This window comes from Colletes latitarsis, chromosome 6, assembly GCF_051014445.1.
Source record: "Colletes latitarsis isolate SP2378_abdomen chromosome 6, iyColLati1, whole genome shotgun sequence".
NCBI lineage: Eukaryota > Metazoa > Arthropoda > Insecta > Hymenoptera > Colletidae > Colletes > Colletes latitarsis.
In genome coordinates, this window is record NC_135139.1 from 13,138,447 (window position 1) to 13,159,734 (window position 21,288).

At 34.2% G+C, this 21,288-nt stretch overlaps 1 protein-coding gene across 2 annotated transcripts; it reads right to left on the reverse strand.

Annotated features, from left to right (window-relative positions):
* Window positions 1-45: 45 nt before the first annotated feature.
* On the reverse strand, window positions 46-19,437 carry Mtg (mind the gap). Of its 2 annotated transcripts, XM_076767624.1 has the most exons (8): window positions 18,999-19,436; window positions 9,522-9,656; window positions 6,520-6,632; window positions 4,098-4,517; window positions 2,635-2,880; window positions 1,571-1,893; window positions 904-1,084; window positions 46-698 (listed from the first exon to the last, which is right to left on the reverse strand). In XM_076767624.1, the coding sequence occupies exons 1-8, from the start codon at window positions 19,036-19,038 to the stop codon at window positions 432-434; spliced, it is 1,725 nt and encodes a 574-aa protein (XP_076623739.1). In that variant the 5' UTR covers window positions 19,039-19,436; the 3' UTR covers window positions 46-431. The 2 variants fall into 2 exon arrangements, with proteins under 2 accessions (XP_076623739.1, XP_076623741.1); XM_076767626.1 differs by lacking the exon at window positions 9,522-9,656 and having other exon boundaries at window positions 18,999-19,437.
* Window positions 19,438-21,288: the final 1,851 nt, after the last annotated feature.

Sequence of the window (21,288 nt, forward strand, 5' to 3'; positions counted from 1 at the left end):
CCATATCAACGAAGAGACCAACGTATAACTATTTACAATGTTATTGTAAAAAATTATTTACTACGATTATTACGTTCTAATACAATAAATTATATGTACACACTTATCGTTTGGGATTGAAACGGCTACTAAACGAAAAGCTGTCGATGTGTATCCCTCGTCTTACACGTTTACAAAAAGTTCTATCTAACCCATTAAGACCATCCTTTGAAGAAGAATAAATATAGAAACGTACGTTGATTGAAAGTCTTCCGTCGAGACGAGAGACATAAAAATAGCACGACGTTCCAGTAAATAAGAGAGTTAGTTTTAACTCGTGACTTAATGGATTAAAGGAACATTAATTGGCAATCGTAGAACCGATCAAAGTCTATGGAAGATGCCCTACTATTATATACTAAGTTTGATCATTCAAGTTCCTTACAATAATTTCAGGAGCTCTCGGTAATTGAGCTTTCTTGAGCATTGGTTGTACTGTTTTCATGGTTTTTGTACGCTGAAAAGAACGCGAGAGCTTTCATCAGTTGGTAGCTCTTGCTTATAGGAATATTGCTATCGTACAAGCCTTTCGACGATTTACAATCGACGTAGAACCACCAATTGCATTTCAGAATCGTTTGATCGAACAACGTCGACTCTGGACACAAAAAGCTCTTCATAATCAACCCATCATCTGTCAGCGCGCAGACATGAAATACCTGAATACACACGAAAGAAAATCTATTATTTAACGACAGATTATTCATCGACAAATATCTGTGAATAAGGAAAAATGCTATATATTGTTAGAGCTGATATGTGTGAATATTTTTAAAAAATTTTACTAAATCGTTTTTTAGGGTGTTGACTCGATGAATTTTATATTTATAATATTGGTTGAGAATTTTTCTTATATTATTTTACCATGCATCCGAGATCCTCGTCAGCGTAAAGGCCAGGGAAATGTTTCTGATCGCCGCAATAAAAACTCGTATCCGGAAGATCGACACGACTAGCGAAATTATCGTCGAAGTTCTTGTCATAACCCAGTGGATAATATTCACGAGGCGCGTTCATCACTTTAGTGGCCCCAGAACTGTATTTACTGAAAGTAAAAAGAATTTATGAAATTAATACTCTTGCAGTGTAGACTGTTTGAAGCGGGGCAAGATAGATAATTAGAGGAAAATTCTAATTTCGATTATAAAATAAAATATTCCATAGTATACTCGAAAATTTAACTGTTCGCTAACATTTCAATTAGACCCATCAAAGATCTCAGATTGCCTTGCTTGCTATATTGTTCAGGTTTTCATTTTCAAATTGACACTAACTGATCAATTAAAAACTACTCTTATGAAACGGTGCATAAACTTTTCCCTGGAGACCAATCTAACCCTTTTAAAGTCAAGCTGTTTATAAGTTAAAGGAATTTATAGGAGAAATATTTATCAAGATGTCCATCTAAATATAATGACTAAAAATAGTAGATGGGCAGGTCCAAGAAACGAAGAATTATTTTATTGGTGAAAAAGCGAATTTTACGATAACGGTGCTCTAAGAAAATATTCCAAGTGCAATTTTACATTACTTTTTGGGCGGAGACATCGTTGTCGTCGTCGTGCTTGTAGTCGAACTGGTTGGTCCCTGTTGCTTGCGCAAGAGTTGTTGTTGCCTGAGCAGTATCGCTGCTTCCAGAGCTTCCAAAGTGATGTTGCTGGCTTCCGCCAGAGCTTTCAGAGACGTCTCCATCCCCTGAATAGGCGCTAGAGACGGCAAAGACGATGGCAAGGATTGTCGTTTCTCTGTTTGCTGTTGCGTCAAAGCTTGGCTGGTCTCGGACGACATTGGATGGAGGGAAAGTAAGGTCATCTCGTTTACGGAAGAAGCAGCCTCGTCCCCGGGCAAAGGAAGCTGAGATTAACGAGAAGAACAAAGTAACAAAGACTTAAGAATGTCCTCGATGGTTCGTCCAGCAAACTTTTAATTGGTACAGACGTTGAAGCAATCTTCACGAACTTCTAAAAGTCTTGTGAATTCATAATAAATGTTGTTGACGATAGGGTGTTATAGCAAGACCATAGAACAATAATAAATAAATACACTATTCAAGGAATCATAAATTTTGAAATGTCAATATTTGAATTTTTGTAACTTTATTGTAAAAGTTAAACCTTCATTGATCGTAGCGTGTTTTCTGTCATCAAATTCAAGAAATTAATATAGATTTTCCTTGCATTTGTTTTTAAGTGAAAAATGATAAGCATCTTGCACAAACTTAACGACTAGTGGAGGACTAAAAACGAAGCAGTTAATGATTGTATGGTTTGAAATGATGGAACTATGTATGTTTTGATTATATGGGGCTAAAGTTCGCATAGGTAAATATTCAGAGACAGAGATTACAATATACAAAGTGACTCTAAAAACTAGGTCAAGCTCTAGGTTTTTTTAAGCAATACAAAAAATTGATACAAGAAGATTCTATCGAGAAAAGTAATCTGGCATACGAAGTTTCATACTTTGTCTTTTAAATCAACTTCTTATATATCGATTTTTTACCAAAGAAAATTGAATTAAGAAAATTTAAAGTGTTTAAGGATTCAACCTCGAGCTCCCAGTTTTCCTAGGACGACGAAAGTAAAAAATAATTACTTGATTGAAATCGTCCTTCGACACTTCGTTGTCAGAGTCCTCCAAAACTGTAGGACTGTTGCTGATTCGATCAGTCAACTGTGCTGACGATGGCGGCATAGAAATGAACGGTGGTAGCCCTCCGCTCGAAGATATCGGTTTTGACGCAAGTTCCGGTTCCACTATACTTCCGGCTGGTGGAATCGCGGCAACGATATTAGGCATTTTTCCTGGCATTGCAGATGCAATTGCAAGCATTTGTGGCGTCTATCGAATAAAAGCATACAATTTATTACTAAAGAGAACCCAATCTAAGGGTTGAAACGTTCATTCAAACTTTCTGACTATGTTTATTATAATGTTTGCCTATCGAATAAATTTTGTAAATATTCCTTAAAATCGTGTCTACAGACATATATTCAAAATGATTGTTCTTTTATTATCTGACAGCCACTATTTTCTTTGTTCTGATTGATACAGAAAATGATCTCAAACATGCATTGATGAGACCCTACATCTTCTCAGAGAGGTTTTGAATTCATACTTATTAGCTCAAGATTTTTTAACTTGACTACCAACCAGCAATATCTAACGAGAGAAATTATACAGGGTGTACGGCCACCCCTGGGAAAAATTTTAATAGAGGATTCTAGAGGCCAAAATAAGACGAAAATCAAGAATACCAATTTGTTGATGGAGGCTTCGTTAAAAAGTTATTAACAATTAAATTCAAAAATTTCAAATCGTTCTGGAAAAATTATTTTCGATTGCGGGGGTCAATTAAAATCATTTTTGGTGAATACGCCTACCCCCGAAATCCTACCCACTTTCTAGAAAAAAATTCGAAACCGTGTGAAACTTTTCGACGACAAAAAACATTTTCAAATCATTCTAAAAAAATTATATTTAATTACAGGAATCAATTACAAGCAGTTTTGGTCATTAGACATACCCTTGAAATTCTACCCACTTTCGAGAAAAAAATTCCAGTAGGGTGCAAATTTTTCGACAAAATTAAAAAATTTCAAATCGTTCTAAAGAAACTATTTTCGGTTGCGGGGTGTCAATTACAATCATTTTTGGTGAATAGACATACCCTCGAAATCTTGTGCATTTTCGAGAAAAAAATTCAGTACGGTCGGAACTTTAAACGTTAATAACTGTTTAACAAAGCCTTCATCAACAAATAGGTATTCTTGATTTTCGTCTTATTTTGGCCTCTAAAATCCCCCATTAAAATTTTTCCCCGGGGTGTCCGAACACTGTATAACTGATTGAAGCTTAATTTCATAAAGAAATATAATTGCGTGTTGCAACAAATAAAACGTAAGAATTTTTCGTTCAATCGAATAGGTTTCCAATCATATACATATACATATATGTATTATCTTATAGTTTTAATAATTTCAAATTCGTCACCCATGTAAAATGATTTACATTTTGCAGCTTTACTTTAAAGTCTAAATTTCGTTTGATAGAATCACCTGATCTCTCTTCACTTGCATCGAAAGCATCTGTTGATGTCGCTTCTGTTGCTGCTGAAGTTGTTGCTGCTTCTGTTGCTGCTGGATCTTCTGCAGCTGTTGTTGCCTCGTCGCTTCTTGCTGTTGCAACCGTTGTTGCTTCAGCACTTGCAACGCGAACGCCTCTTGCTGGAGCCTCTGCTTCTGTTTCGCTTCCTGTTGCACCAGCTGTTGCTGCTGCCTCAGCATATCCTGTTGCGTCGCTGATAAAGCCGGAGCAGGTATGGTCCTGAGAGCCGTAGAATTCTGTTGGACAACCAATTTCTGACGTTCCGGTTGCTGAGCTATCGGTCGCGCAGCACCGGGCGGCAAAGGCTTGAAAGGAGGCACCACTTGTCGAGTGTTTTGCGTGTGCTGTCTGACTTCGTCTCGATTGGTTGCCTTAAACAAATTATTTGTTCCACATTTCAAGCGACCTATTTCTCCGAAAGTGTAAAAAATGAATTATTTTACATTCTGTTCAAACTTTGTACTCCTAAAATATACCTCTAAATTGTTAAATATGAAAATCTAAAAATTGATAATATTGTGGGGATTGAAAAGTAACAATTAAAGGTACCAAAATAAATCACCTTACTTAAAGATTTATACAATTACAAAAAGGTACAGCTACAGTGGATGTTCAGTGACTACTAATAAAACGAACAGAATGATATGAATGATATTTACTTAACCTTATTTCTCAAGTATTCTGTCTTTGAAATTCCATTCTACTCGTTACGTTGATCTAAATACACTGAATTTTCATTTATGAGGTTACATAAAAACATTTGTTCATTCAACGTCTACTAACGATGTCGAAACATTTTGGTAACGTAGACAAGAAGACTGACTACAAATTCGACTCAAACGCTTGGAAGTTTTGTACGATTAAGAAATTCTATGACAAAATGCCTGTGGGCTCGTATTTGGACCGAAAATGGCCATTTCGAGCACATCGTGCCAAGGTTAACAAGTACATACACGTTACTGGAGTACAAAAATGTCTATAAATCAGGAACAAGGTTAAATGGAACATATGTGAAACTATTTTCAATTGAGACCATTGAACTGTGTCTATCTCGTTGGAATATATTTTAGTTGTATCTCAATTTAAAATATTTTCGAATAAACTACTTTATTTTCGTGTGTATAAATACTTAGTTTCCTAACACATAGTTTATTCTTTTTTCAAAGATTATTCGTTATTTACTCAAATTGTGTCCAGTAGTTAAAGCGATTACACTCATGAAAGTGTTGTGAAACTCTATTTGATAAGTTCTTTCCAATGTTTGGGAAAAGTGAATCTCCAAACTGGAATTTAAATCGTAGAGAAATATTTCTCTATGAATTTGCTAAGAGTAGAGTTAGTTGACGAACGAGTATAGTTTCGTAATACGTATATAAAATCAATCACAGGGGACATCGTAGTTATTAAACTTCGCACTTGCACCCCGACCTTAGCAAACACCGAGGCACAAAAGAAATTCCGAAGCCTTGTCCTGAATCGTTCACTTTACTTTTCTGCATTTCCATAATGTCTAAATGCATTACCCTCGTTACTAGGTACTCGCGCGAACGCGAACCTTGCCCTAGGTTATTGTTACGGAAAGTTGTACGCGAAAAGAGCTGCATCGACATTCACGCGCTAATTACGATAAGGTCGTTCGTATATTCCCAAGATATAACGGTGGAAATTGTGTTACGGTAATAAAGAATGAACTCGTTTGGATTAACGATGAAATAATTTGTCGATAAACAACAAAGTGAAAAAGTACTTTAACAGTAAATAAAATAACAAACAACGGAAATGCAAGCGAAAGATTTTCGTAGTCCATTTAGTCTCGCAGCGACGAAATTTTTTAAAGAGAAGTAATATAGTACGCGATTAAAAGATTATCTGACTTGTGCATCTTTTTTTTGCAAAACATCATTAAATTATAAGAATCGCGATGGATGTTCTCACAGTTGTTTTCTCATCCGATAGATTTTCCTTGAGCTAGTTACTGCAACGCGAATTCCTGCATAGTGATGCATATTATGGTCTAGCACGCTAAAAAAATAATTACCAGCGTATTACCTAAATTTAGATTCAACTAGAAAATATTCTGCACTGTCATTTTGAAAATTTCATTTGAAAATTTCATTTTGAATTAGTGTAACTAGTTGATTTTGTTTAACGGAGATAGAAATTTAACTTTTATAAATAGTGATTGGTACCTTTTCGCAATGTCGAATCTATAATATGAAGAAAATTGATTTAATTAACAAATTTGTCAATAAGATTGGATAATTTGACCAAGAAGAGAACAGTTACTAAATATAGTAATATTATTTGATGTATTATATAAACTCCCATCTACAAAAGAAGAAGATTTAATTTCCAATATTTGAAAATTCTTACGGTGTTAGTAAATGGCGGTACATTGCCCCTGCTAGTTTGTACACTTCTTCTTTTGGCAGCCTCTACGTTAGATAAAGATTGAGTGAAGCCCAGTTCATCACCGACGGAAAACCCTAGAAATAATAATAACACTATTACTTCGAGATAAATCAATTAAACATTACATTCTTATTTAGAATATGTACTATATAATACCATGCACTTTTTAACAAGTCACATGGTATATCTGTTACTACATAACAGAACTATGTAGCACAATTATACGAAAAAAAAAATGGCATGTTTTAATATGGCAAACGATATGATACATTTAACGTAACATTTTAAACTGAATATAATAGTAAAAAGTAAATTCTCGTTACAGAAATAAAATTCAGTTTATAGTCTTATGTTATTGATATTATACTGTAGATATAAAAAGAATTTTTTGCACATGAAAAAATATTTAAGTTAATAAAAGAAAAAGGAACCAATTTGTAACATATAAAATTCTTTTAAAGTGACTATTATGAGTAAATAAAAGGTAGTAGAAATTGGTATATAAATTTGACTAAAATTAAGTATACAAATACATAAGAGGCGAGGTGCAACCAAAAATGCTGTTATCGAGAAATTACATAAAAATTAAATTAAAAGCGTTCGAAATAAATAATAAATAATCCTTATTGTCATAAAGCATAATACTACGAATGATTCTAATTTAAAATTAACTCTGCAACACTACACCTATACCCATAATCTTGTTAATGCTTAGTTTAAATATTAAAATTGTTGAAAAAAGCATTTTACTAATACGAAATTATCAACAACTGAATAACTTTTTAAAAAATAAACCATGAATGCAGTGTCCTAATACAATATTCCAGGATTATAATTATATACTGCTTTTTTGTTTACAAATTTTTCTGACGTTATACATATATACATATTCTCTTTGGTAAAATTTTCAAAAGCGAAACACGTATTTTCGTTCAGAATTGCTCATAGAAACATAGCACAGAGGGTTAGAAAAAAAAACTATACGAAAGGAAGAAACTTCGGAGCATGAAAAGAGTGAAGCAACCCACGTGTTGCGTAACAACCGACGTAATTTTTTGCACTACGCCGTAAACTAGCAAACAACGCGTTTTTACGAAAAGAGTTTATTCATCACACCGTGGATTACGTACGCATAATGCAAATTACGGTTTTGTCAGAGGCGTCATCTTTCACGGGAATGTCGGTGACATCTCATCCATTATCGGGGCCAAGAGAATCCAGCGAATAATAAACGACGCTTTTTTCCAGCAAATCGTGTATTTGCAAAACCCGCGATAAAAGTGGGTTAGGATGAGATATTATACTTGCTTCGAGTTGAAAGTCATCGCCAATCTCATGCACGCTCCACGCGATTAATTACCATCTGCGAGTCATACTCATTCACTTTCTGCATTGCTCCCTGGCAAACGAGATACATCGATCTCGATTAATGGAACGAAACGATGGATCGATAAAGATTATTCAATCACGTAGATGGATGGAAGGACATAAAATTTTAAATCTATTCCTCGTTTCATGGTTTCGTCTAATTGTAGAACGTCTTAAGAATTTCATTTTTTAAAGTTCTATGATTATTTTATGATTCACCTTTGTAATGTCACTAATTTTTGTATAATACAATTTACACGATACTAAGGATTACTGAAGTTTAACGATTTTAAAATTTGGTAATTGTTCTTGTGAAACAAGTATAAATTGTTGGCATTGCAAGTATATAAGCAATTTAATATTATTGAACGTTCCTAACCAATGGTTTATTGTAATCTTCAAAATACGATAAAATATGTTGCATTTATGAAAACTTTTCGTACTAATATAGGGTGTTTCGAAACATTGGAACATGTAAGTTCTTAAAAAAATCGAAAAGTTCATTATTAGTTTGCAATTTGAGGCTTTGTTAAACAGTTAAAATGTTTACGTGTGTGAACGCCATGAGCACGTGTTGCTTATGCGTGAATGTGTGCGTGCGCGGTCACGCGACCATCTAACTGTAAACTTTAACTGCTTATAATCTCAAAAACGAAGCCTTGGATTGCAAAATAGTATAGGAATTTTTCGATCTTTTCACAAGAGAAATTCGTTTGTTTTGTTGTTTTGAAACATTCTGTATATAGAAATGTATTACAATATTTGTTATATAACCTCGATTTATCAATATTAGAATATACGTTACAATCTCCTCATTTATAGAAACAACTTATTTATCGTATTCTGAATATGACCATGAATCATTTTAAAATGGTTTTTATAGCGAATGATTATTTACTTTCTTTACCTTGTGATTAATTATATTATCGTATATCACTTTTGTGTTACACATACTACTTTAATATAATAATAACAAATAAGATCATCGTGGATATAAAAAGAGTGACAGGATTATTGATGCCTATTAATTAATTACTACGTGTTTATAGAATAAAATAGGTCAACAGGTTTAGCAGCTCGATTCTTATATAATGATCAACGTAATATCACATAAAGCACTCCCTTTTTTCTTGGTAGGTGACAGCGTATTATTTCGTCCTATAAAATCAGGTTGCAAAATAATACATACAAACAGCAATAGAAAGTTATTAACTCTAGAAAGTGTAACTTAGAATTAGTAGATTTAAATTAATAATATAAAAAGAAAAAATTATATAAAAATAGTTCCTCCACCATGACGAAGCAATACTTTGTACATACTTTTCTATTAATCGATACAGTTATAGTATTCTACGGAAGAAAATATTTAAAAAAGCTATCGAACAAATTGTTATTAGTATGTTACAATATTTACAGTAATAGTCCATAGAATAGAAAGAAGCGATTTAAGAAATTTCAATCTATGTTATGCTCGTGTTTGATGTTTTTTCCAAAACTGTTTACGTTCGTATTTCACGGAACGACGCCCGGTTTAGTGTAATCGTTTCAAACGAAATATGTTACAATCGTTGGCATCGGTGCTTGTTTCGACTCACCCAGGCCGACGTAGCCTTTGACACCTCCAAGATTTCGCACTCGAAAGAGGCCAGACTTTTTGAAGGCGCAGTTTAGCGCGAAACCAAAGTCCGACTGAAACACGCATGTCCCTAGCGTCTCCCGCCACGTGCATCCTGGAACCAAACCGGAAGAAAAGAACACCATTGGATCCCTGTTCCGATCCAACAGATTTCGTTCCCCTCGATCGCAGCCGAACTTTCCATCGCGACTCGCAAACGCGCGCTAAACCTTTAATTTACATACCAATTTAGTGGAGATTTCTTGTCTTATTCGATACCAATTTATTTGAAATTTCTTATTTTGTTTTATCGACAAAATTATTATGTTGCACAATATAGATGCAAAGCAATAAGAACGAAACAGACCGTGAATCCTTCGTTCGTTTAATTGCGAACAAAATGGTGCGTTTAAAATCGAGACACGTATCCAGGATTGATAAAATAGTTTCGGAGAAAGTCTAGACATTTTTGAAACTGGATTTTTTAACATAAAAATGTCCGCTCGACTATGAAAGAACTCCATCACGATGGAAAGTCACGCGTTTTCGTTTCAGCTTCGAGCTGGATCAGGTAACAGGGACTTGAACGACGCCATTAACGCGAGAATCGCTTCTAATTGATTAAAACGACGACCATTCTAATATATTCTCTTATTCAGCTTTTGCAGGGGTCGTTAATTTATGGCTCCTAATCTGTGCTATTGATCCTTACAGGTCTGTGAATGTGGCATTAGGGTCGATGAAATATTAACGAACGTTCGATTAATTGCAATGAAGATTCGTTTCTAGGAAATGGCGTTCAGACAATTGTCTATAGTACTACCTAATTTCAGAGTAAAATAAAACGTAAATGATAGATACATCTCTATTACAAAACATATCGAGATATAACAACAATAATGGAATCTAAATTTTTCTTAAATATACTCTTGATATGCAGTCTAAAGATGCCATAAAAGAACCATAAGGTTAAATTATTTAATACTGGACAGAGTCTGAAAATAATTGTATGCATTTTATGCATCAATTTGTGAAACATTGTGTAGAACTTCCTCGTTTTGTGTGTGAATAGTTGCAGTTACTTTAGAAGAACGTTTTCGCTTTGCACTACAATAGGTTAACATTTTCATGAAACAGTTTCCTTTTCGAGAAAGCAATTTTCTAGTGAAATCAGACATTAAACGTTGTATATTGTATGTAGTGCTCACGTCACGTCGACAGATGGTTTCTAATATTCTTTGTCAAAATGACTCTGAGATATAATGACGTTTTCTTACGGAAGACGCGGTATCTTCCTCTATTTGCGGTTCCCCAGGATGTAATAGAAAGGACGCTTTAACGTCGAAGAGAGTTCAAACACAGGTTGTGTACACACACTTCGACGTGTGAGTTATTCTTTTTCTTCCAAGCATCTGATCGAAAATTCAAATCACGTTTTCTTTTTATCAAAATTATTATTATAAAATACTTAATATTAAGGACGAGGATTTCAAGAAATTTATTAAATCAATCCTTTGGTGCTCCAAGATTGAAATTATTAGTTACACACATTAGATTATTAATTACACATATTAGAGTTCTGATCAATTTGAAGTTAGTTTATATTAAAGTAGAAAATTTACAGAATATTCTGTATACACATATTTTTAGATAAAGTAGATATTGTTAATCGAACAAATTATACAACATTTATAATTTTAATTGTAAAAATGTTTGTATAAATATAATTCATATTTTTGAAATAACTAGAAAAAATGAATATGCTTCCAGACTTGAGATTTTTAATTTATTTACGTCTGAATACCTCATCCTGAAGAAGATCAATTTGGTTTGATTTTTGAGTTACGTAGCAAAATAGTTACTTTGAATATAAAATAATAAACCTTCGATTCTTGTGTAACTATATCTACTCATGCTGTCGATCGTTTACTTATTTAATTATTACATAAGTAGAAAAATATAGATACACGATATAAAAATAAATAAAGTAAGATTTACGTAAGTATTGAGAAAGTACCTAAAATGCTGTTATCGAACCGTTAAGCATTCCTATATGACAGACTAAATAATTAATACCTGAATTCAACACGAAAAGTATAATTTCGATAAATAGAGAAAGTTTTCTTAAGACTCCTGCTATACGATTACGCCATCGTTACGTTTACTTATAAAATTAATTGTATGGAACTTTGATTCAAAATTCAATTTCTACACATTTAATAAAATGCAATATTTATGAAAGGAACGTTTGGAATTTCTGTTTGAAAAAGATTACCGGATCTCAGTCGTGGCATCGGGCCATAGCCTACTAACCTACTTCAAAGGTCGAGTCAAACCACGCTGAATGATCGCGATGGTCCCTCATATACAAAAATCAGTTCCGCTTTTTCAGAATCGCGACGTTTTCTGTTCACCGACTGTGAAAAAAAGGAAAAGTCACGTGCAAATTTCGTCGAGCAGGACCGATTACTGTTAATGACGGTGATCCTCGTTTCTTTTATTCCGTTTCGTTTCATTTTCTTGACAGTTCTCCTTCACGCTCCAAATAATAGAACGGTTGTCTTCTTACTGTCCATCAGCTAAGCAAATTACACAATAACAATCCATCTTGACAGTTCAGACGAAATTAATTACATACAAGATATCAACCATTTTAAATTTTAATAATTTTAACAATTACTATTAAATATAAATCCGTATATAAATAAAATTGTATTTATTTGGATTTATACTTGGACGTTTATAAAATATTTAAACCGAGTCACACATTTCTAGAATTTCTTTTCGTTTGTCTGTTTGCACTTTCATAAACCATTATTAAAATAAGTAGTAAACAATTATAAATAAAACTTAATTGGAGTCATAAATAGAACTAAAATATCATCTATATAACGAAAGAAAATTTTATCAGGACGTCGAATATAAAATATATAACATCTAGCTTATGTTTGCTGGAAATTGAATTTAAAAACTTGTTTGTTCAGGACAAATTTTAAATGAAAATTAAGAAAAAGAACAGTCAGCAGAGACGACCTCTTTTCTACAAATTTAACGACCACCTTTTTGCATATTTTTGGTATATATCTGTTTTATGTATCTTTTTTACTTAATCGATGTTTCGATAAAAAACGTGCTGTCACACTTAATACACTCCGCGTTTTAACCATAGTTGTATAATAAGACGAAGAGAGATCTCATATTTATTAGGTGATTTCGAAAAATTATGAAATCCGTAGAAATCTGTATTTAATGACGCTCAAAAATTGAAATAACTTTATTAATTCGTTTCTGTTGCGATTGTGAATGGAAAGAAACAGCCTGTAGAAATTTTGTTGAGCGCATTCGGACACGGTGAAATTTTCGAACGAGAAAGCTCAAGTCTAACTTGACAGAGACACGTGTTGGCCGAGTTTATCGAGCAAGAGCATTTTAAACTAAGTAAAGTAACATGTAAATTTATTAATAATTTACGATTATAATTACCATGTAATTATCGTGCAATTACTGTGCAAGTACCGTATGAACATAATTGTAAATCATTGAACCGTGCAATTACCATATAATAACAGAGTGACTGTTTTGTAATCGTGATATAAAATTAATTTTTCGCCACCGTGCGTTTTCAAAGCATAAATTAAAACGTAATAGCTCGTATATATGCATTCAGGGGTACTGGAGAACTCTATAATAAAACTAATCCAATAAATCGATGGTGCAATTGCTTCCTATATAAAGGCAGTCATAATCAGAAATGATTAATGTCGCTTGATTATAATTTCAGGCAGTACCAAGAATTTAGTATCATAGGACACATTTGTTTTTATTTACCTAACCACTTTATTCAGCAATTAACAAAAATGATGCATAATTCAAGTTATGCATCCATGAATTTTGTGTAATTGTTAACTCCAACAGCTCTATCTTTCAATAGCAAATTTATTCATACCATATCTCTAATAAGGTATTAATGTATTAAATTGAGTAATAAAAATATCATTTTTGCGGAGTTAATTAACCGAAGAATTCTATTAAATCGTCTCGATTAAACGGTTAATCAAGTTTTTATCGAGTGGTATGCACGATCGAAAGAAGAAATCGGTGTCAAGTCGATACAAGTTTGCAAGGTTATACATTTTATTAGATAATCAGGTAGTTCAGTTTTTTCGAGGACACGAGGTGCATCCATTTGTTATAAATACTGGTACAAGTAGAGATATTGTCTTCAATGTCACAGTAGGGTATATAAATAACGAAATAGCATATTCGTCGTCTTATGCTGGACGGGTTCGAGCAAGAAAGTACTATGACTGCAGTGGTGAAAATGTGTGTCAAGTGTACGAGGGCGGGGCAAATGGGTGTTAATTATAATTTAAAAGTTCCGATAGTGAATTCTCAAAAATGACGTACTTAAAGACTCGTGTTGTTGGATGAAGACACTTTATTAAAATATTTAACGAGTTTCGATCGTTATCGTTGAAGACTTGGAAGCTAAACTCGACTCACCATAAAATAGTTACTTTAAAAATATTGTGAAGATTTGGACACGTGGAAGGTGAACACCGAAAAAAAATAAAACAATTCTCTCCTAACTGAACAGCACAGAATTTTCAGAATTTTCAGAAAAAACAGTTTAGTTAAATTATTTTTGTTTAAAGTATTAAAGTAGAGAAAACATTTTCTAAAACTAACTGACGAATACTAGTTGCAATAAAATCGTTTATTTTCATTATGTACGAGTATGTCGTGCAGAATATTGTAAAGAGAATTATATAAAAAATATTTCACAAGAGACAGAGATGATCGAAGAGTAGAAGTTTTGCGTCTTGTTCTCATCGTCTAAATTAGCTGTATCCTGACATTTTCGAAATCTCATCAGAAGTGACGGTTCGCGTGCACGTCAATCAACCTGTTAAAACGCAGAACAGATGAATCGACCCGTGAACTCTTATTGCGAGAAAATAAAAGAACTGGATCAACAAGGAAAATTGGAGCAACGAAAACTCGAACAATATTGGCTGTTTCTTGACGAAAATACTTTATTTCGTTGAACTGTCGAAGATGCGTGAAGACAAGCTTTACATCGGTCATTTCTTTTCTACGAAACGTGTAATTGTTTCATTTGTTATGGCAGATATGTTTCATCCTAAGGAACGCGTCGCCGTTTATAGAATACAACCCAGTCGCAGATACTATCTGTTCCTCGAGATCGAGGACATTGACTTTTGCGGTGCAAAGCTCAAGGATACTTTCACTGTTCATCTGGGAATTGACCTAAGAGTCATGATATAATTGGACAGGAGGAACGCGATACCATTAATGGAAGTAAAATTCACTTTTCTTTGTTTAGAAGACTTCGTGCCTGACGCGAAACGACGTAACGACGCTCGTTGACGAGCAAACTCGCGCAACACTTTCTCACGAATGGCCTTTACCTTTACCTTGGCAACGACACACCTTCAAAAGTCGCTTCTCGTGTCGACCTTCGTAAATTATTTGCCAACAGGTGACCTAATCTGACTTTTTCTTATTTCTTTTTAGTCTAACCCTTTCCTTCTTTTATCACAGATGGATTTTGAAACAAAATAAATTTTAAATTAAGTCTAAAATATTATATTAAAACAGACCAAATTTGAAACATATTTGCAATAGTTTAATAAACTGAGTGTTTAACATTTGTAGTGAATTGTCAAGGAGTTGGGAATTGAACAGTAATTTCTTTCACTAGATTAATACTGACCAATTAACAATGGTCAATGCGAAAAGAAATCAAGACTATTGTTTTCAATTGGTTTCAATTAAAAAATGATTTTTTATTTAAACTTTGTTTAAGTAAGAATATGCAAAGACTTATGAAATGGCCTAATAAGAATTCTGACGTTTTTCAATTTTCGAATATTTTACCATTTGAAGAAGATTGATGAAGCTATTGATGTTGGATATTTTTTAAACGACGTTTAAAGTAAAATTTTGGTCAAATTGGTGAATTAATTTTCGAAGATCGACAGAACTAGAACGTTGGAAAGAGTACCATAGATGGTCAGAGGTGAGTAGAAAGTAACTAGTCAGAAACGAAGCATTCGCGTAGACCCGTTGCTGACCCGATTTCCTAAATAACCTTGCCGTCAAAATCTTATTCATTAAAATATGGGATTCCAATGATTACCATCCCAAAGCATCCGTGTTCGAGTCGATTCCAGAAGCTACATGTTATCATTAATAATTACTAAAGTTTTGTTATCTATAATAGATGCATTCTAATAGCGTTAATAATCAGTATACCTGCTTCTGAAAGGTATTTAAAAAAAACAATTTGCAATTTTATTAACTGTTTTACCGTCACTTCGGAATTTTAGAAAAACTATTTAATAAAACACACATCGACAGAAAGTCACGATCGTAAAAAAGGCATATCGGATTTACAAAAGTAAATAAAAAATGGCCACTTTGCCTAAGTTTGTAAATTAACCCTAAATAAGAAAAGACATAATAAGAATTAATATTTATTTCGACTCCGTATTAAAAATATGTTCCACCTGTATAATCTTTTACAACACCTGACATTTTATTTTCTATAAGTAATTACTTGCAAGAATCATTTACGCGTAACAACGTTTACTTAACGCGTCGTATTTTCACCACAATAAATGTAATTAATACCTGAATGTGAAAGTTATTATTGTAATATATGCGGTGAAAATTTCTCTAAGATTGACACTATATTACGTGTTCGAATTGACAGGATAATGGCGAATGTGCTGCATCCTGCGAACGAAAATCGTCATAACAGGAGGTATAAATTTCTATGACGCGAGTCACTTCGTTCCCTCGACCTAAATTTCCCTATTATATCTTCGCGTATTACACGATCAAAAGTCGAAAATATGTAATTACCATCGACGTACGTCGAATCGGTTTCAGTCTCCTTTCTCGTGACCGTAATTGACGAGACAACTGCAATTGCTTACTTTCGTCGTAGATCTGTTCTATTTCTTCTTTTCTTTTTCGATCGTGGCATTTTTACCAATGAAAACCGATACTTTTGCACTTTCTAGTTTGCACCGATGCGTACGATCGGCTTTACTGTTACTTTTTCCTATTCGATGAGCTTGTTCTCGTCGTAGACGCGGCCGTTTAATGGTTTTACAGCGCTGATATGCACTGCCCGTCATCGGAGTCGCCGTTTCGCGGGAAACGTCCATTACGCGCGAATAATAAACGCCTCGAACGACTAAACTCGAAAGAGGCGCGAAAGAGAAATTCCTTTCCAAGTTCGATAAGAATCTGTTAAAAGTAATCGACGCGGTACTCGCGTTTATGACTGTATTAAACAAACTCACTTCGTAAATAACGTTGCTGCGATTAGCGTATCTACACAAGCAAACTCGTAATGGTACACGCGAGTACATTACACTTATTTTCCAACTTATTTACATAATTATGTACATCCCTGCCTCTCTCTAACTGTCAAACACGTGATACATCGGACTTTACGTCTCGTTTTATTTTTATATTTTCTTTTGTTCGTGCTAATTTCACAATCATCACTTTTATTTGTTTGACAGATGAACTGTTTACGAAGGAAATAAATTAAATCTTTTTAGTACGTATAACATATTTACAATGAAATTCCTGAAAGGTCTAGATTGGTTATCTTTCTTCGGTTTTAAAAATATTAGATCCATTTTTGAGTCTTTGTATGTTTAACTATGAGAACCATTGATCCAATGTAAACATAATTCTACCTGATAAAGCTGATACACGTTCATTAAGGAGAATATACGTTGCAAACTGCTTTGAGTAGCAAGCAAATCAAGAGTCAGTTATGTCAGAAATGACCTAAAAATAATTTTGACGTTTTAGTGTCTGCAGAACAATACCACGTATCTTAAAAAAATGAAGTAATGTTATTTAGGATAAACAATGACTACTTTATAAATGATTAATAATTTTTTTTCGAATATGGACAAGTTTTTTAAAATTTGCTTAAATAAGAATATGCAAAGACTTATGAAACGACCTAAGAAGAAGTTTGATACTTGCAAAATGATACCACGTATTTTTAAAGCACTGAAATAATTTTATTCAGGATGAATAATTTTTAGACCGATGTGCCTGTGAGTCTTGGTAATCTTACACGTGTCTGGTTGCGATATAATGTTGTAATAAATGTTGGTATGACTGAAAAATAGTCTTAGATATATTTCTAACTGTGATAATGTTAAAATTTGTTAAATCTTCCAATCGGAATCGATAGCTAAATAATCTGAATTTGTGCAAATGGTTTCATAAAATATTGAAACAGCGTAATTTGTATCATCGCGATGTAACGTAAAATGAGTTTGGTCACGCTTAGGTCGACGCGAAAAGAACCGGAAAATTATCGAAAATTACATTTGCCGACCAACGGAGGAGCACAGAAATCACGTAGGCTCCCGTTCGAGTTGCAACCTCATTCCGTAGCATTTCATACGCAAGATCGTATTTACAAAGATCTCTGTTCAGACGTGAAAAGTAACCAGGCATCCACTCTGAGGAAGTGCTGCGCCATTAGCAATAGAGACAGACGGCGATTATTTGAAGATAAGTTCAGTTATAGTAAGATTGAGTGATAGGGGAAGTTTGAGTGGTAAGATCGAGTAAACAGTGCAGTCGGTCAAGACAAGTCAGGGCTCGATAGCACAGAATATTATATATGCTTTGATACAAGGCGTAAATTATGGAAAAAGGCCCAGAAACCTGCGAGTTGCCCAAGAAGATTATCATAGATACTCTGGAAACCAGTTTCCAATAACTTTTTACACCTAATAGAGCAACGAAGCGAAATAAAATTTCCTTCTTTTTATTTTGCAAAGTCCTCGTATTGAAAACTGGTGATTTAGTACTTTAACGAGCCTCTATCAAAAGTTTCCACCATAAAAATTCTAATCATTTCGATTTGCTTACATTGGAACCTTGTATCGAGTAAGAAAACTATCTAAGATTCTATTATGCAAAATTTGACAGAGGCTCGCCGCCCACGCTTCGATATCCGTGTGTCAGCGAAACACAATTCTGTCGAATAGATTTAGAGATTTGCATACGAATATCCAAGCGTTGGCTGTGTATTCGGTCACGGCAGCTTCTAGTTCGAATATGTATTCCAAGCATCGCGAAGGTTGTCAGTGGGCCAGCAACCTTCTTCGATTACCGGGATCATGATGACGTGTGACAGTTACACGGCGAAATTGTGGCCACACTTTCACCCTCGTTCCGTGAACCAAAATTCCGTCTAAAATCGTTGCGTGAGCCTGCACCAATTTCGAACAAAACAGTTCGAGAGATCGCGAACAATATCGAATTTTAATAAAATGGTAAAAAATTTTAATAAACCGAATAATTCTACGCAAATGAACTTGCCAATTGCACACGTTCGATCTAGAAGCTGCGTTCGAACGAAGAAAGACCAAATCGTACGTACCGACAACTACATAAAGGAACAACGTCGTGGCGATCTTCATACTCGTCGATCCAGTTTTGATTATCAAGGAGCTTAGAAAGTCGATGATCCTCCCGACACGTTCGCCGGAAATGTTTCCTTTTCGTCGAGAATCTTCACCGTGCTACGAACTAGGTAAACTATTCCTTTTATCGCGATAATCGGCGAAAATCCCAGAGAAAACGTCCTTACGTATCGTTGGCGAGCCTGATACTCGACGATCGAGAGATAAAAAGGTGCGACAGGTTACTCGTTCCCGCGAACACTAATACTGCACGAATATGTTCCTCGAAGGCGAGCACGCGGGGCACTTTCAGACCCCATCTGGTTTCCAGGGACGGCTGAAACATGGCTCCACTTTCAAGATCCCCCTCTTCCCGAGCCTAGCGATCGTTTCATTATTTCGTTCGTACAACTGTTGCGCATACTGCGTTCCGTGCGTGCAAAAACCCAATACGCATATTTTATACACGCTGAACTGCGTCTCTGTAGAATTTATTCGTTCGTAAGTACGCGGTGTACTTATTTATATCAAATGAATTAAAACGATAGATGAAGGAACGTATAATGCAATGAAAATAAATATTCAGTCGAAAATCCAGTCGAGTAAATTTTTTAAAATATTATAAACTACGAATAGGTCGTTTTGACCATTTTGGTAGTTCCAGCGTTAATTATCGAACACGAAATATAAGATTTAATCGCTGTCTTTTTATATAAAAATACTATTTTCTGTTATAGGTTGCTTCTATTGATATTATATATATATCTGAGTGTCCTTTTAGCTATTATATAAATTTTAATATTCTGAAATGGTGTCGATTGAATGTTACGTCCAATTTACAGTTACCTAACATGCTTCGTTGGATAGTGTAAAATTTTTAAATGAAAGTTCGTGGAAAAGATCAGAGTTGAGCAGCGAGGCGCCTCGTATGATTCTTTGGCAAAGAACGTGAGACGGTCCTGTTCGACCCCACCAAGAAGAACTGTTCAGCCTGTTCGAACGTGGACGTCGAAGCGGCTGAGTAAAATCCTGTCGAGGTGTCGGTGACCCACTCGGACGAAACGATAACGGGATTGTCGTGCGTTCATTCAGAGTCGAGCGAATTGATCGGCTCGCGAAGAAGATCTACTGCTTTTTTCAAGTAGGTCTTTGAAAGATTCGATAAACAATATTATTCATTCCCTACGGCCTTCTTCGAGAGAGAGGCGCCGGAAGTACTGACAATTGAGGACTATGAGCTTTGACTCGAGGTAAGAAAACCATTTTTACCATTGTTGGTGCCCATTTTGGGGAAAAATAATCAATTTGTTCGGTAAGCTATGAGTGGAGTAAACTTTAGTCTCACATTAATTAACACTAGATTTACGAATATTGAGTGTATATATTTTTATTGAAATATCTTTAGATTGATGATTACGTTAAAATGCAGATTTTCTTTTAATTAAGAAGTATATTCGTATCGTTGTATTAACCAAATTCTACATTTACTAATAAATAATAGTTACCAATTTTATAACTTCAAGTATGGAACCTGTTAAATTGACGTGTTCCATAAATCTGGTGTTAAGCAACGATCGACGTTAAAGAACGAATCAAAGTGATTAATTTTTTAGCATTTAGCGATATATTATTGTAAATGGACTTTTAGCGAAAATAAAATATTCAGATCAAATATCTCGATAAGATTTTTTTGATTCCCTGTCAATTGTCGACATTGTGTTAAAATTGAATGAATTATTTAGGCATGTTTATTGTTGCAATGGTTGGAATTCCGGATATGAAACAAGTGACGTAAGAGGTGCATTCCATTGCACCAATTTTACAGTGAAATCGTGCCTTTTACTTCACAAAAGTGCGTGAAATAGCTCTGTCGTTTAATTCTTGGTTTCTTAAAAGTCTGGAGGTTACTTTGACGAACAATATTTTCTATCGAAAGAAATATCTTAGGCTTCCTAGTACGTGCATAGTTGAATATATAGCCACTTTCATTTAAATGGATGGTTTGATTCTAGAAGCTACCATTATGCACTTGACCATGCGAATACGAAGAGTAGGTCAAGGTTTAATGGCTGCATTTCTAGGAATTTATTTCTAATTCTAATTCTTATCCGTGTTTTTAAATAAAATTACATTATAAATTATCTACTTAAATAATTTTCATTTCTAATTTTCATGGTTATACTGACTGATTTAAAATACTAGGGAAAAATATTTGATATTTGAAAAATGCTTTCCGCATCGTTTTGCTTTGTTTTAATATATTAGCCA